Raw genomic sequence first — 16,075 nt, 5'->3', positions numbered from 1 at the left:
CAGTACCTTCTCAAAATGCTGGTCATCAAAGGAGATTTTGGCAGTTCCTGACTGACGGACACCAGAGCCATAATCAGGAGCTTCTTCATCAGCTAAAAGAGGAACCGATCAAGACGCTTGGGGACCAGCTCATCCCTAGAGGAGGGTATGCTCAGAACCCCACCAAGCCTCCCCACAGGGACAGGGTGCACAGGAACAGGACAGGTGATGGGGCTCCAGCCCACACTAGGGCAGCTGAGCCCTGGCAGAGCCCCAGTCATGTTAGCTGCAGCTCACTAACCAGGGTGTCCCTCTTGGGTGCTCCTCTTGGCATACCTGGACACCCAGTCTGTGCTGTTCCCGGGGTCCCAGAGTCAGCTGTTTCCCCATTACCATCCCCTCTGACCAGTGCCACAAACTTGGCATTTTAAAAACCAAACCCCAAAACAAAGAGTAATCTAGATGAAATGGAGAAGTTTCTAGAAATATACAAACTACCTAACCTGACTCTCGAAGAGATGGAAGGCCTAAGCAGGCCTGCTGTGGGAAGAGATCGAATCAGAATAAAACCTGCCAACAAGGAAGAGGCCAGGACCCAATGGCTTCACTGGTGAATCCCAGCAAGCGTCTAAAGAATTGGCACTAATTTTTCCCAAATGCTTCCAAGTAATAGAGGAGGGAACACTTCCTAAATCATTCTATCACACATCAAAGCCAGAAGCTACCTCAGAAGAGCACGACATGCAAAAACCTCTACAAAACACCAGCAGCCTGAGTCCAACAGCATATAAAAGCATCATGACCACGATCAGGTAGGATGTATCTCAGGATGTGGGATGGTTCTATCTACAAAAATCAACCAATGAAATACACTCCATTAACGGTGTTGTTAGCACCGTCCAATCAATTTTTGACTCATTGGAATGACAACCACATGGTCATCTCAGCTGTCACAGAGAAGGCATTTGCCAAAATCCAACACCCTTTCACAATAAAAGTCCTCAGCAAAGCAGGAATAGAGGGGAACATGCCGAACCTGGTAAAGGGTGTTTGTGACAAACCTACAGCAAACACTATGCTCAGTCCCCAGTGTCTCCACTGGCACATGCTCGGTTCCCAATGTCCCCAGTCACACATGGTTCATCCCCAATGTCCCCAGTCACATGTGGTCCACCCTTAATGTCCCCAGTCATGCGTGCTTGGTCCCCAATGTCCCCAGTTGTGCATGCTTGGTCCCCAGTGTCCCCACTGGCGCATGCTCAGTTCCCAATCTCCCCAGCCCTATGTGCTCGGTCCCCAGTGTCCCCACTGGTGCGTGCTCAGTCCCCAATGTCCCCACTTGCATGTGCTCAGCCCCCAATGTTCCCAGTCACACGTGGTCCATCCTTAATGTCCCCAGTCATGCATGCTCAGTCCCCAGTGTTCCCTTGGTGTGTGCTCTGTCCCCAATGTCCCCAACCGCATGTGCTCAGTCCCCAGTGTTCCCAGTTGTGCATGCTCGGTCCCCTATGTCCCCAGTCATGCATGCTCAGTCTCCAATGCTCCCAGTCACGCATGCTCAGTCCCCAGTGTCCCCACTGGAGCGTGGTCGGTCCCCAATGTCCCCACTCGCACGTGCTCAATCCTTAATGTCCCCAGTCATGCATGCTTGTCCCCAATGTCCCCAGTTGTGCATGCTTGGTCCCCAATGTTCCCAGTCACGCATGCTCAGTCCCCAGTGACCCCACTGGTGCGTACTCAGTCCCCAATGTCCCCACTCGCACGTGCTCAATCCTTAATGTCCCCAGTCGTGCATGCTCGGTCCCCTATGTCCCCAGTCGTGCATGCTCAGTCCCCAGTGTCCCCACTGGTGCGTGCTCAGTCCCCAATGTCCCCAGTTACATATGGTCCATCATTAATGTCCCCAGTCATGCGTGCTCGGTCCCCAATGTCCCCAGTCGTGCATGCTCAGTCCCCAATGTCCCCAGTCATGCGTGCTCGGTCCCCAATGTCCCCAGTCGTGCGTGCTCAGTCCCCAATGTCCCCAGTCGTGCATGCTCGGTCCCCAATGTGCTCAGTCATGCGTGCTCGGCCCCCAATGTCCCCAGTCATGCATGCTCAGTCCCCAGTGTTCCCACTGGTGTGTGCTCCATCCCCAATGTCCCCAACCGCATGTGCTCGGTCCCCAATGTCCCCAGTTGTGCATACTCGGTCCCCTATGTCCCCAGTCACGGGTGCTCAGTCCCCAGTGTCCCCATTGGTGCGTGCTCAGTCCCCAATGTCCCCACTCGCACGTGCTTGGTCCCCAATGTCTCCATTCATGCCTCCTGTGTGTGAAGCTCTGAGTGCTTCCCTGAAGGTCTGGGTTAAAGCCAAAAGCCCCTTAACCCATTACCTAAAGGCCCCCAACCTAGTCTCTGCCACCGTGACACTCGGGGTACTCTGCTTAAACACCACTCCCGAGGAGGGCTGTGCACATCCTCCCTCCAGCAGCCTCGGCCCTCTGCAACACACCTCTGCCCCTCCTACCTCCAATGTGGGCCTGGGGGCTGTCATAGTACCCCCAGGGGATTCCGTTGTGTCCCAGCGCTCCTGGCTGTAGCCTGTGGCTCCCAGGGCAGGGCCTGTAGGTCTGACCTACCACTGACCAATGTCCACCTGGGCACAGTGGAGCCCAGTGCCAGCCTGAGCCCACAGCCAAAGCCCTCCAAGTCTGCAGGTATGACTTGAAACCATCCAGAGTCAGTGGCCTTTTCTAAGTCCCTTTTGCCACCATAGCCACTGGACTGTGGGAACATGAGGTATGGTCCAAAGTCAAGTCAACGTTATCCCATAAAATGCCCTGCTCAACAGGACTCAAGCTCAACCATCAGGACTTCCAAGGAGGACTGAGTAAAAGCTAAGGGGGACAGAGACCCCTTCCACCCTGGCACACAGGCCCCTCCTTTGGACAGTGTCCTCGCCACTCCAGCTGCTGGGACAAACCTGGGGTATCGTGACCCTTGCAGCTCCTACCTGGAGCCCCACCTGCCCACACAGGTCCAGAAGAGCCCTGGTCCCGGCCCCAGCCAGACGGCCTGCACACACCTGAGATGGCCTGCACGGCCACTCGCAGGAAGCCCTTGACTTGGCCCTTCTCGCTGACGATGGCCACGCGGTGCACCAGGGGGACGGGGTACAGCAGGTTGCTGAGGTACACGAAGGCCCTGGGGAGAGGAAAGGCCACAGTCAGGCCCGCCCGTGCGCTGACCACTGCTGGTGGCGGCGGGGCCTGGCTCACAACGTGAAGGACGCAGAGGCACAGAGCAAGCGAAGCAGCCACAGCCAGCGGCAGCCAGGCAGGCAGGCAGCAGGGTGTGGGTCTGCGGAGCTCAGAGGAGACACTGTGGAGGGCTGCAGCGGGCCAAGGGGCAGGAGGGAGGAGGGGGTGAGCAAGGCCATACCTGTCCAGTCCGAGAAGAACGCGCGGGGGAGGGGAGGTTCCAGCCTGCTTCAAGAGGACTGGAGCCCAAGCCACGCTGACCTACCACCCTACACAGGCACTGATGCCAGCAGGACCCTATCGCCCCAAGCCCTGCTTCACAGGCTCCCACATTCCTTTGAGTCTATTCCTGAAAACGGCAGGGACTTGGCCGAGCATAGGCACCCCACCCATAGCCCAGTGCAGGTGGACTTGCTAAAACGTCCCTGAGGATTGTCCCGCTGCCTGGGCGCTCCCTCAGCTACCCCACCCTATGGGAGCTGCGAGGGGCAGCGACAGGCGACAGGCGGGGCCAGTATAGTGTGCAGGGCCACACAGGCAGCCAGGACACAGGGACTGTGCCCCAGCCAGGCAGGTGGCTGACAGGACACAAAACCTCCTTGCTATTCAGGGCACCTCCTGGGGTGAGCCACACACCTGGGGGTCATCCTCCTGAGGGCAGGGCACCCTCCGGGAGGCACAGGGTTTGAGGTGAGCGCTGCTGACCTCCTCTGCCCGCCTGCCCTGACCTCCTCTGCCCGCCTGCCCTGAGCTGCCGACACAAAGTTGACCCAGAGAAGTGCAGACATCAACAGCACAAGCCCCCGGAAGGCACCAGGGAGGCGTCCTGGAGGCCAGGGTTTGGACACGGGGAGGGCAGTGCGTGTTCATCCCACCGGGCCTACTCTGGTGCTGATGGCAGTGACGGTGATGACAGCCAGGAGGGAGGCACTGGATCTGGTGTTTCTCAAGGGTCCTCACTAGACAGCTCAGCCCTCAGGGACACTGGGCGGTGTCTGGAGGCAGCAGCCTCATGGGTGCTTTTGGCATATCGTGAGTGGAGGCCAGGGGTGCTACCAAGCACCCTACAATACACAGGCCACCCCCAGAGGACTGATTTGACCCAGAGGTCACGGTGTGGCCTGGGCACGTCTTGCCTGCTGCACGGCCTTGCTATGTCACCAGGCACACAGGGCCACACCAGTGTTAGCCCCAGAGCCCTTGTTCTCACGCTGTGAGGGGGGTTAAAAGAGGAAGGGGGCATTGGGAGCCCCCCTGAGGACCCTGCAGGTAGTAGGGTGGTGCTGAGGGGGGCCATGTGCAGGGGCAGAGAGTGCCACTCGGGGAGCTCCTGAACAGTTAGTGTAAGGACAGCTGAGGCGGGAGGGCAAACCAGACCCTGCATGAGGTCAACAAGGGCAGCCCTGAGAGCCCAGGGCCTGAGACAGGGTGTTGGGGTGGAGGCGGTCAGCACTTGTCCTGCCCCAGCCAGGTGGGTGGTGAGGGCAGAGGGGCACGGAGGCACAGCCCCTCGTTCACTCACCGCAAGGCCAGACCCCAGGCTTTCCCCAGGCATCACCTACACCTCGAGCCCTGGAGGCACCCCCCTCCTGCAGGAGCAGCTCCCGGCACCACCCACCAGCCACAGGGGAGGCCAGAGTCCAGAAGGTGGTGCTGATGACCTAGCCGAGTGGCCCGAGAATCAGACACTCCGACACGCCCCAGCTGGCACACTTCTTAAGACCCCTGGTCTTGTCACCCCTCCCATCCCCCCTGCCCTCCCCACATGAGATGGCAGGAACTCGGCGCCCCAGCTCCTGGTTTCTAACCAAATGCTCAGCTCTACCTGAGTCTGCCTGTGGTCCTCTTAGCCAGCCCTCCATCACCTCCTGGTGCCCCCACAGCCATCAGGATCCCTACCCCATGCCATCAGGCTCTGGGCAGAGACTCCCATGGCCAGCAAGTCCCCAGCCCTGACTCACTCTCCAGTACTGCTCAGCCTGGCCCGCCCCCACCAGCCACCACTGCCTGTGTCCCTCCAGCGGACACTCCAGCTCTCCAGCCCCCACCCTGGAGACCTCTCTGGGCAGGGCCTCTTCAGGGGGTATGCCCACTGCAGCAAGGCCAGGACTGAGAGGGACAGGCCCAGAGTTGTGAAGGGGACCACGCGGGGTGGAGTGGGGACTGCAGGAGTCGAGCAGTAGGCACAGAAACAGAGAGCCATGGTCCTCATCGTCCACACACCCGCGGGAGGTCCTTGGGGTGGGCGGGGCAGGGACACCTCCTGGTGTGGAGGAGCATCCCTGGAAGGAAAGCTCAGATCCGTGAGGACCACCGGCCAGCAGGTGGAGCAGGCAGCTGAGAGTTTGGCCAGCCCAGGCCGCCTCCCGGAAAGCTGAGGTAAGTGGGTTGGCCTCTAGCGTCTCAACTTGGCCCACCACTCTTGGTGCCATGAGGTGACCCCAGAGCTTGTGGGCGCCCATGAACTTACACCCACAGGGTCAAGGCTTCCTGCCTGCAGGGGGGCACAGTGCCTTCCCTGTCCTGAGCTCAGAGTCTCTCACATGGGCCCCTGGCTCTCCCACCCTGCTCCCCAAAAGGCCCCAGAAAGCTGAGGTACAGTCTACCAATGCACCACTGCTTCTGAGAGGGAAACCAAGGCAGGATCAGGCCCAGCCCAGGTCAAAGGGCAAGGCTGCAGCAAGGCAGGCCCTGCTCAGGTTCCCCAGGGCCTCTCTGTACCCCAATCCTGCTCCCCCAGGGTGGACATGTTCCTGCTTATTGTAAGTGGTGGGCTCAGGGACTAGCCGTATGCTGCGGATAGGCACCACCTCCAGATCAGCTGGGGGGCAAGCTCTCAGACAAGGCCAAAACCCCAAGAGGCCCAGGTTCCCCATAAACAGCACAAGTAGATGATGCAGTTAAAAGTGACCTCAGCCGCCACTGACAGCTGCCATGAACGGGCCACTCCCAGTGCCCTGGAGGGGATGGGGTGCCCGCTCATGGGCCCGAGACGCCTACTTTGTTCCCACCTCAACCCTGATCTGGGACCTGCGCTCCTGATAGCCTCTGTTAGGGTGCCAGAACAGAGGGTCTGAGGCCCGGGACGGCGCTAGGACCTGGCCTGGCATTCCCCACACCTCCGTCTAGAGGGAGAAACTGAGAAACAAAGTGGCAAGGAAGTGAGTCAGTCCGTGGGCCAGTTCCCCTGTAAGTTTCCAGAACGTCCTCTCACCAGAGGGAGGAAACTCAGCCTTGGTGCCACCCAGGGTGGACACTGACCACAGTCAAACCATCAACAGACTGCAACCAGACTGTGCCCCAGGGACAGGGTCCCCCATGAGCTCAGGGCCTCCAGGGGCCCTGGTCAAGGCTGGGATTCTACCCCTGGGGTTTATGGCCACACCCTTGTCTGCAGAAAGTGGGTGTCCTCATGTCTGCCAGGCAGTGAAGCTGGGACGCCCAGATGGGGTCATGGTCTTGGCAGCCTCTCTGGTGCCAGGTGTCTAAGAAAAAAATGGAAGCTGGCTCTTGTCCTCCAGCAGCCCGGCCCGAGACCCACCCACTTGCCTCAGTACTGGATTCACCTGGTCTGGAAGGGGCCTCTGGGGCCTGCACCCCCCTACACCCATAGCCTGCACCCACCCTAAGGGGGCTGTGAGCCTGGGCCTAGGGACTGGGGCCCCAGCAGGTGAGGACAGTACCCCCCACTCATGGCCCGCACCCACCCCGAGGGGGCTGAGCCTGGGCCTGGAGATTGGGTGGCACTGGGGCCCCAGCAGTTGTCAGGTCTGGTGAGAAAACCTACCCTGCAGAGAGCCCACCCAGCCAACTGCATCCTGAAGGGTGAGGTGACAGGTATGTGGTGCAGGCCCAGGGGCCCAGGGCTCTGCCCTCCATCCTCCAAGTGCCAGAGACCACCTGTCATCAGCACCCGCCACCATGGGGACCAGGACCCAGGCCCAGTTCTGCACACCCGGCATCCTGGACAGCGGGCTTGGGCACAGCACACACAGGGCTCTGGGCCCCCGGGCTGGCCGTGTTGGCAGAGTCAGCCTGGCACGTGGAGGGTCCCACCATGCAGCCCAGTGGACACCCAGACTGTCCCTCTGACCAGGTGCACACTGCACACCCAGAGTCCCACAGCCTGATCCTGGACCGTACCTCTGCCCCCTGGGTCCTCCATCCCACCCAGCCTTCTCCTGGCCCTCCTTCTGGAAGCATCCAAGGTCCAGGTAGGGAGGACTAGCCTGGAGAGCCCCAGGCCCGTTTTCCAAGCTGCTGCCCCGCTGCCTGGGCAGCAGGAAGGAGGAGGCTCGGTGGCCCACACTCCCCCCACAATTCACCTGAAGCCCCAGATGCTGAAGAGTGAGCCCCGTGGCCCTGCCGGGGACTGACCCTGCACTGGGACAAGGGACCCGGGCTCAGCAGACGCTGGTTCCCTGCTATGGCCTTGCCAGAAGGGAGAGCCCCTTGAAGCAGACTGAAACCTCTCCCGGAGAGAGAGGAGGTGGGCGCAGGCAGAGCCGGGGCTGCGGGAGGGAGGAGGTAGGCGCTGGCCACAAAGTTGGTGAGGCGGACACATGCTGGCTGAGGAAAGCTTTTCAAAGAGAGACAGGGAGGCCCCCATTTCGCTGAAGCTTTAGAGGAGAGCCAGCAGCTACCAAAGGGTGACAGGGGCTCCAGAGATGGGGGCCACCCACAAACCCGTGGAGCACACGTCACAGGGCGGGCGGCCGACACAGCTGCTGCGTGGAGAAGCCAAATTGTGCCAAACCCAAAAGACCATCCGGACGCTTCCGAATGAAGCCCTGGGCAGAGGCTTTGCAAGGCCGGGCGGCCAGCCTCACACAGGCTACTTTGGTTTGGTTTGGTTGTTTTGTAAAATCTCAAATTGACAAGAGGGGGAAAAAGTGTCGGAAGGACCCAGCTCTTTCCGGCCGAGACTGCGAGAGCCCACCCCTTTTCTGACCGCGTCCTCGATCCCCTGCACCCCTGGTATTAGCCACCTCACACTCTCTCGGGAACCCCCAGAGCAACCCTGGGGCTCAGCAGGTGAGGGGTCTGGCAGCCCCAGGGTGCTGAGAGCAGGGGGCTGCACCTCACTCTCGGGCTGAGCAGAGGCCAGACCCAGGACATCTCGGGGGAGAGTGGGCCAGCATGTCACGGGCCACTGGCCCAATAACATCACCAGAAACGAATCAGGATCAATCCGTGATCCTGACGTGAAGCCATGGAACATTCCTTCTGAGGATGATTGGGGCTCCCAGTATAGACCCCGAAGTCAGGAGCTCTCAGCATGGGGGCACCAAGGCCAAGGCTTCTAGAAACGTCCATTGGGCTAGCCCAAAGAAGCAATGGCAGACTCCTAAGAAGGTCTCTAATAAGAAATCTCTATGTTTATACACGTAGAACTCGTTTATTTCGTGTGTCAAACTCCCTATGGCAGCTGGGTTTCTAGAGTTTTCTCTCCGCTGCCTGCTAACTAGAAGGCTGATGGTTCAAACCCACCAGCCACTCCTCGGAAGTTAAGGCTGGGTGATCTGCTTCCTTAGTGATACTGCCTTATGCGGGAGCTCTGGTAGTGTAATGACTAAAGCACCTGATTGCTAACCAGAAGGCTGGCGGTTCAAACACACCAGCCATTCCTCCGAAGGAAGGCTGGGCAATCTACTTCTGTAGTGATACCGCCTCAGAAACCCAAGGAGGGGTCGCCATGAGTTGGATCTGACTTGACGGCAGTGCGTGTGGTTTTGGCTTTGCCCTTGCTCCCACTCCACAATAATAAAATCGAGCTTGGTCGTGCTGCGTTTGCCAAATCCTCCTGCAGGCCGGGGCCCACACCCTGGGGGCTCAGTTCCCCACAGCCTCTGACCTCTCTGGACCTCAGCCTCCCCTCGCCCCTGGGAGACATGTCACCAGCTCTTCTCTGCAAAGGCAAGGCCAGTGTCTCGCCATGGCAACCTGGAGGTCGGCGGCGACGGTCCTGTCCCGACCCCGCCTTCACCCAGGAGACCGAGAGACAGCTGGTTCTGCCCCAGCTTCAGGGGTGGGTGCCTGTGCTCCTCCAGGCTCTTAAGCTGAGGCCTGTCCATCACCAAACTCCAGCCCTCCTGCCCTCCCACCGGCCTCCCCAGGGCTCCTTCCTTCTTCCCAGAGGCTCAGCCCTGAGCACCAAGGGGCCTGTGCACCTCCCACAGAGAGGCCCATCAGCCAGGAAAATGCAGGAGGGGAGGCCAGTCCCAGAAGTGGACCAAGGGATCAGTTCAAGAGGGCCCACTTCACCTTCCAATGTCCCCCTGGGCTGGCCCAAAGACTCCAAGAAGAACTTGGGAACTTGGGGCCTGGCCAGCGGCCTGCGCCCCATGACCAAGGCCTCTGCAGAAATAACCCCACAGGCCTGGCCAGGGACCTGAGCACAGACCCGTGCCTGCAGTCATGGCTACACTCAGGGCCACGCTTCCCCCTTCCTAACCAGGACCTTGCCTCTGCCCTGCCTCAGCTAGGGGGTCCTGAAGAGAATTTACTGGAACACACCATGGGGGCCTGTGCGCTCCTTCACTGCCCTCTCAGGAAGGCCAGCCCCTCCACATACCTCTCTGCCCAGGGACGCCAGGAGCCGCCCCACGTACCTGGGTCTCACACACCTGCATCCCACACACCTGCATCCCACACATACCTTCGTGCTGCACACCTGGGCCCCAGAGTCCTAGGCCCTACACACCTGGATCTCATACAATTGGGCCATACACACCTGAGCCCCACACATCTGGATCCCCCATATCAGTGTCCCACACACCTGGGTCCCACACACCTAGGTCCCCCACACTTGGGTCCCTACACGCCTGGGTCCTGCACACCTGGGTCCCACATACCTGGATCCCCCACATGTGGGTACCAGACACCTGGGTCCCACACACCTGAGCTCTGCACACCTGTATCCTGCACACCTGGCTCCCCCACATCTGGCTCCCGCACACCTGGCTCCCCCACACCTAGGCCCCGCACACCTGGGTCCCACCCTGCGGTGGCCAAATCGTGCCCGCAGCAGTGCTCTGTGCGAAAGAGCTGGGTCCTTCACCGCATGCGCGCCTCGACCTCACCAACCTTCCTACTAAACTGAACAGGGGGGGCCGGTCGTAAAACGGGTCCCGGCAGTGGCACTGCGCGTGCTCCAGAAAGACGTCATCTTCCTCCAGGTCCTCCTCCTCCCCCACGCTCTGCTCCTCGGCAGGCTCGGTGACATCGGAGTCGGGGCTCGAGAAGGTGGGGGAGGGGGTGAGAGCAGCCATGCGCCCGCTCATGCATGTGTTGAGAAGAGGGTAGCTGCTGCAGCCAGAGATGACTGGACTGAGGTTAGTGCGACAAGACAGAGAGAGGTTAACACCGGCCACGTGGAGGGAGGCGGCTGGGGGGGGGTGGGCACGTCTGTTTAAAACCACACAGGCCATCAACAGCGCTGCCTTCAAAGATGAGAAGGTCCAAATGCACCCCTTCTCCAGGCTTGGAAAGAAAGCAAAGTGTGGTCGGCCAGAAGGTGCCAGAAGGTACCAGAAGGTACCGAGGAAGGCACTGGCAGGCAGGATGGAGAACAGGGTGTGACCGAGGCTGTGTGAAGGCCTGTGAGCCTGGTCCCGTGGGGTGCAGAGGACCTCAGATTGGGAGACCAGAGTCTGGGGTGACACAGTCCTGCCTCTCAGCCCACCCTCAAGGCCACCAGGTAACCCCAGAAACCTAGCCATGTGTCACCTGGTGGCTGCAGCCCTGCAGCAGATGTTGGGGGGAGGGCATGCCAGGAACCCACTCTAGGTCCCCAACATCCCGGGCCTCCATGCGTGGAGAGTTGGCTAGACCACTAGGAGCCGGGGAAGAACAGGGCTGGGAAGTCTGGGCAGGTGTGGAAGGAACATCTCACTGGCTCCCTTCCCTACATGGGGCTCTAGGCCTTGGAGCTGTCTCCCTTTCCTGGACAGGGGAGGGGGACACTCACCTGCCTACCAGCCGGAACCAGGGAAAGCGGTCATAGAAGGGGTCCCCACCGGTGACCACATTGTCACAGTCCTCAATGATGCTGGAGGGTACCTCGGCTGCCCGGTCATACATCTCCCGCATCAGGTCCAAGCGCTGCCTGTGGAGACCATGGGGTCAGTGGGCTCAGCCTGCTTCAGCCACAGCTCCCTGCTAGGCCCTGGTCAGGCCCGGCTCACTGTAGCTTCCTGGACCCCAACATGGGCTCTGACTCGGCCAACTGTGAATAGTAGACTTCCAGTGAAACACGCAAGTTTACCCGGAATCCCTCTCAAATCCAACCAAACAACAAAGCCATCTTCACCAGGCAGGAAGGCCTGGATAAGGCCATGGGGCCGGAGGGGGTACGGCAGCACCTGGAAGCCAGAAACCAGGTGGGAAGGGGGAATACCCCACCGAAGCTGGCAGCGTGCAGAGGACTCCTAAATGGGTCCCCTTGCCGAGTCTGGAAGGTTAGGAGTCAGGACAGACTGGTGCTGGGGACTGAGCACTAAAATGGTACTCTAAATACGCCATCCCCAGGGAAACATGGCAGACTGGGTGCAGGAGATGCAGTTAGACTCACCTGGCAACAGGAGGACAGGGAAGTGATGGTGGGTGACAGCGTGTGTCTGTCAATTAGTGTGTGTCCACGTGAATGGATGTGTGCCTGTCAATGCGTGAGTGTGTATGTGTCCACATAAATGTCTGTGTTTGCCAATGTGTGTGTGTATGTCTACATATGAGCATATGAGTGTCTGCCATTGTGTGAGCGTACGCGAGTTTCCACATCTGTGTCTGCCTATGTGTGTGTATCTGTGTGCCCACATGAATGTATGAGTGTCTACCAATGTGAGTGTGAGTGTATGTGTGTGAGCACATGTATGAGCATGTGTGAGTGTGTGTGAGCCGATGTGTGTGAGCCCGTGTGTATATGTGTGGGTGTTTTGAGTGTGTATTTGTGTGTGTGAACATGTGCGAGCATTGTGTGCGAAAGCATGAACATGTGTGTGCATGTAAGCATGTGTGTGAGCATGTGTTTGAGAGTGTGTGAGCTTATGTGTGTATAAACCTGTGTGTATGGGTAAGTGTGAGTGCACGTAAGCATGTGTGTTTGTGTGAGCATGTGTACGAGCATGTGTGTGTGAGTGTATGTGTGTATGTGTGAGTGTGTGTGAGCCTGTGTTTATATGTGAGTGTGTGTAAGCCTGTGTATGTATGAGTATATGTGAGTGTGTGTGAGCCTATGTGAGAGTGTATGTGTGCAAGCATGTGTGACTGTGAGTGTCTGTGAGTGTGTGGGAGCCTGTGTATGTGAGCCTATGTGACTGTGAGTGTACGTGAATGTGTATGTCAGCCTGTGTGCAAGCATGTGACTGTGAGTGTATGTGAGTGTGTTTGTGAGCCTGCGTGTGAGTTGTGTGTGTGAGTGTAGTTGAACTTTAGGACAGCCACCACTTCTCAAGTGGAGGTGGTGGGACAGCAGTGGCCTCCCCGGCTCCTTCCTCGCCCCCATCCCGCCCCCTCCCATGGGGCTCCCTCCACCAAGCCCCGTCACCTCTACTGGGTTGACCCAGGGAAATGCCTTCTGCAGGGATGTGGTGGGGAGCCAGAGGTGGAGTGCTCCTCCCCGCCCATGTGGCCCAGAGTGGGTGGCCCGGCTCCACCTGGCTCTGGTGACACCGCTGCCCTGCGCTGCAGACCCACACAAAACCCTGCTGGTTCCCCCCCGCCCTGCCGCCGCCTCCCAGCAGCACCGTGAGGACCTGGTGGCCCTGCGGCCTCCACCATCCTTTTCTCCGTAGAAACACTGGGTCTCTACTCTGTTGGTGTCAGGGGCCATCCTCGGAATCCGTGGCCTTGCCGGCCTCGTCCACTGTCCCCTTCCTGCCTGCCCGCAGGACACACCTGAGCTTCTCCAGTGTCCAGTAGTGGGTGGCCCCGTTCTTCTGGTCCTGCACTTCCACAGCCACGATGGTGCGGGGGAAGGGCCGTGTCTCCCTGTCTTTGGCGGCCTCAGGGGGCAGCAGGTCCGGGGGTAGTGGGGAGTACAGTGTGTCCGTGAGAAGGACAAACTGGAACTGGACCTAAGGCAGGCGAGAGGGGCCTCACGTCAGCCTTGTGCGGGGCGGGGGGGTGTGCTCTCCCCAGAGGCTTGCCCTGAGACTCCGCTGTGTGCTCACAGGAGGACCTTCCAGCCAGCCCTGGAGCCAAAGCTGCACCTACACACAGCTGGCCTCCTGGCGCAAGGCTTCCCATCATCCGCCCTTCTTGGGGTTGGGGGAGGTGGGTCTGTGCCTCTCTCCTGGGCTGGCTATGAGCCAGGGTCCCTGTGGCGTATGGGCAGGACTTCCCTCTGACATGTGCTAGGCCTAGGGCTGGGGCCATGAGGCTCACCTTCTTCTTGAGCTCCACACTGATGGCATTGGCTTCTTTGAGGAAGATGGCATTACCCCACAATAGGTCCCTCAGGGATGTGAACTGGTACCATTTCCACTTCCGGAAGGCCCACAGAGCCAGCTCACACTCCCGCTCCGTCCACTGGACTGTGGAGAAAGGTCTCACGGTCACCATGGGAGACATCAAGGCCTCCCACCAAGAAGCCCAGGAGACCGAGCAGACCAGATGGCCGTGGTCACTCTGTGGGGCTGCCCTGAGCTGGCCCTGGACCCCCACGGCCAGCACAGCCGGCAGGCTGGAGTTGAAGGTAGTCCCTCCCCAAGGTGAGGTGACAGGAGGAGGTCCTTGTGGGCCCAGAGAGAAGGAAGTCATGTGCAGAGGCCATGTGCCCCACAGAGCAGAGCTCTGTGAACATGGCTGGGAGCTAGCCAGAGCTCAGCACAGGCCACGAGAGCTACAGAGCCAAGGACAGTCTCATGCTGCTGTTGGGGGTCAGCAGTGGGAGCCGGTACCACAGGACAGGAGGCAGGTGGGCAGGTGGTCCTTCCCCTCTCCCAGCTCACACGCCCTCTCTGAGCCTGGACGCCAAGGGTAACAAACCCCTGGGACCTAGCCCCAGGGCTCTGCTCTCTTCTCCCCACAGTTCTATTGACCTTCAGCACCCATCCAGAGCCCTGCCCTTTGGGTGGGAAGGAGCTTTGTTGGGCAGGTGAGGAAAGTAAGCCCAGATCACATAAGAGACCTGGTCCAGGGTCACGTATAGAGCTGAAGCCAAGATGGACACACATGTGCACCAACTCCACACTCTCATCCCCCAGGAGGTCTGGCATTCAACACCCAGCTCAGGAGCAAATGCTCAGACGGAATAGTGAGGGTGGGGAGTAGTGGAGGTGTCCGCTTCCTGAAAGGGACACAAACTACACATCTGGCAGAGTGGGGTGGGCCAGGCACCCCATTAGAACCAGCATGTGTGCACATATGTGTGCAGGAGTGTGTATGTGTACAGTGTGCACATGTATGTGCATGTGTGTGTGTAAATTCATTGTGTATATGTGTGCTTATGTAAGTGCATGCACGTATAACAGGTATACACATCCATGTGCATGTACATTTGTGTGTGCATATATGAGTGCACATGTGAGTGCACGTGTAAGTACATGTGTGGTGTGCACATGTGTGTGCATGTGAGTGCATGTATACATAGCAGGTATATGTGTGTATGTACATGTATGTGTTCACATATGGATCTGTGTGCACGTGTGAGTGCACATATGTGAGTGCGTATGTACAGTGTCCACACGTGTGTCTGTGTGCCATTTCTTCTATGTGAGTACATGTGTGTATGGCAGGTACATGAGTATGTGTGCACATTTCCGCATATTGCATGCATTGGTGTATACATGTACATAAGTCATGTGCATTTGCGTGCTTTTGTGCATGCATGTATATACCCTTCAGAACCAGCATGTGCAAACACTGTCACACATGAGTGTGTGTACAGCATGCATGTGTGTGCATGTTTGTTGAGTGTGTACAAATGTGCTTTATGAGTGCATATGTGTATAGCATGTACACACGTATTTGTACATACACATTTTCATGCTTGTCTGTGTACATGCATGCACCCTTCAGAACCATGCATGTACAGTCCATGTGTGCAAACATAGTTGTCTGTGCATTTTGCATGTATGTGCATGTGTGCATATATGCACTGTGTATGTGATGTGTGTCTGCGCATATGTACCTGCCTGTGTGCATGTGTGCACTGTGCATATGCACATATGTGTCCATGTGCCTGTGTGTACACTGTGCATGTGCGCTCCTGAGTCAGCACAGCTCTCTGAACTCTCTGGCGGATGATTCCCCGGATGAGGTGCCCTCTCCTGGAGGGCAGGCTGGGGTCTCGGAGCCATCGCTAACCCAGACCTCCAGGAGGACCTGGGGCTGCCTCTTCTCCCAGCTCCCTCCCCGTCAGGCCCTCTCACCTTCATCTTCTGGCTCTTCCTCCTCCTCGTTCACTTCTGGGTAGTACCTGGAGTCCATCTGCTTCTGCAGGGCCTCCAACCTGCTCTCGTAGTCCTGTGGGAGGACCTGGCTCAGCCCCGCTCAGCCCCCATCCGGGAGGATGACCTCACCACAGCCACGCGGTGGGGATGACTGAGAGGCCGGCACGTGTTCAGGGTAGGCTCTGGGAAAGCTTCTCCAGAGCCCCTGGAGCCCAGCTTGGGTGAGAGCCAGGGCGGGGCTCCCCAGGGCGGGGCTCCCCAGGGCGGGGCTCCCCAGGGCGGGGCTGGGGCTGGGCCTCACCAGCCTCTGCTGCTCCAGCAGGTAGGTGGCCTCCTCCCGCTCCCTGCGGTACTGGTCCTCCAGCTCTTGGAGCCTGTGGGGGTGCAGGGCAGGCGCTGAGGATGTGGGACGCCAGGGCACTGGGGTGCAGGCAGGAGCGATCCCACCGCAGCCCGGCCTCCC

General features: G+C 59.0%; 1 protein-coding gene across 1 annotated transcript in view; it reads right to left on the bottom strand.

Moving 5' to 3' along the window:
- Positions 1-16,075, bottom strand: part of KIF1A (kinesin family member 1A) — a 64,891-nt gene that overhangs the window by 19,848 nt on the left and 28,968 nt on the right. Inside the window, exons 20-27 of the mRNA XM_042781293.1 lie at positions 15,914-16,008; positions 15,592-15,685; positions 13,604-13,752; positions 13,115-13,293; positions 11,190-11,327; positions 10,307-10,549; positions 3,046-3,164; positions 7-92 (exon numbers count right to left, since the gene is read on the bottom strand). Coding sequence (XP_042637227.1) covers positions 7-92; positions 3,046-3,164; positions 10,307-10,549; positions 11,190-11,327; positions 13,115-13,293; positions 13,604-13,752; positions 15,592-15,685; positions 15,914-16,008 — 1,103 coding nt within the window. The remainder of the gene's footprint in view (positions 1-6; positions 93-3,045; positions 3,165-10,306; positions 10,550-11,189; positions 11,328-13,114; positions 13,294-13,603; positions 13,753-15,591; positions 15,686-15,913; positions 16,009-16,075) is intronic.

Source organism: Orycteropus afer, unplaced genomic scaffold, assembly GCF_000298275.1.
Source record: "Orycteropus afer afer isolate SDZICR_OR568_19922 unplaced genomic scaffold, OryAfe1.0 scaffold00006, whole genome shotgun sequence".
Classification (NCBI taxonomy): domain Eukaryota; kingdom Metazoa; phylum Chordata; class Mammalia; order Tubulidentata; family Orycteropodidae; genus Orycteropus; species Orycteropus afer.
Note: the sequence above shows the minus strand (reverse complement) of the source record. Positions and strands in the feature narration are given on the sequence as shown.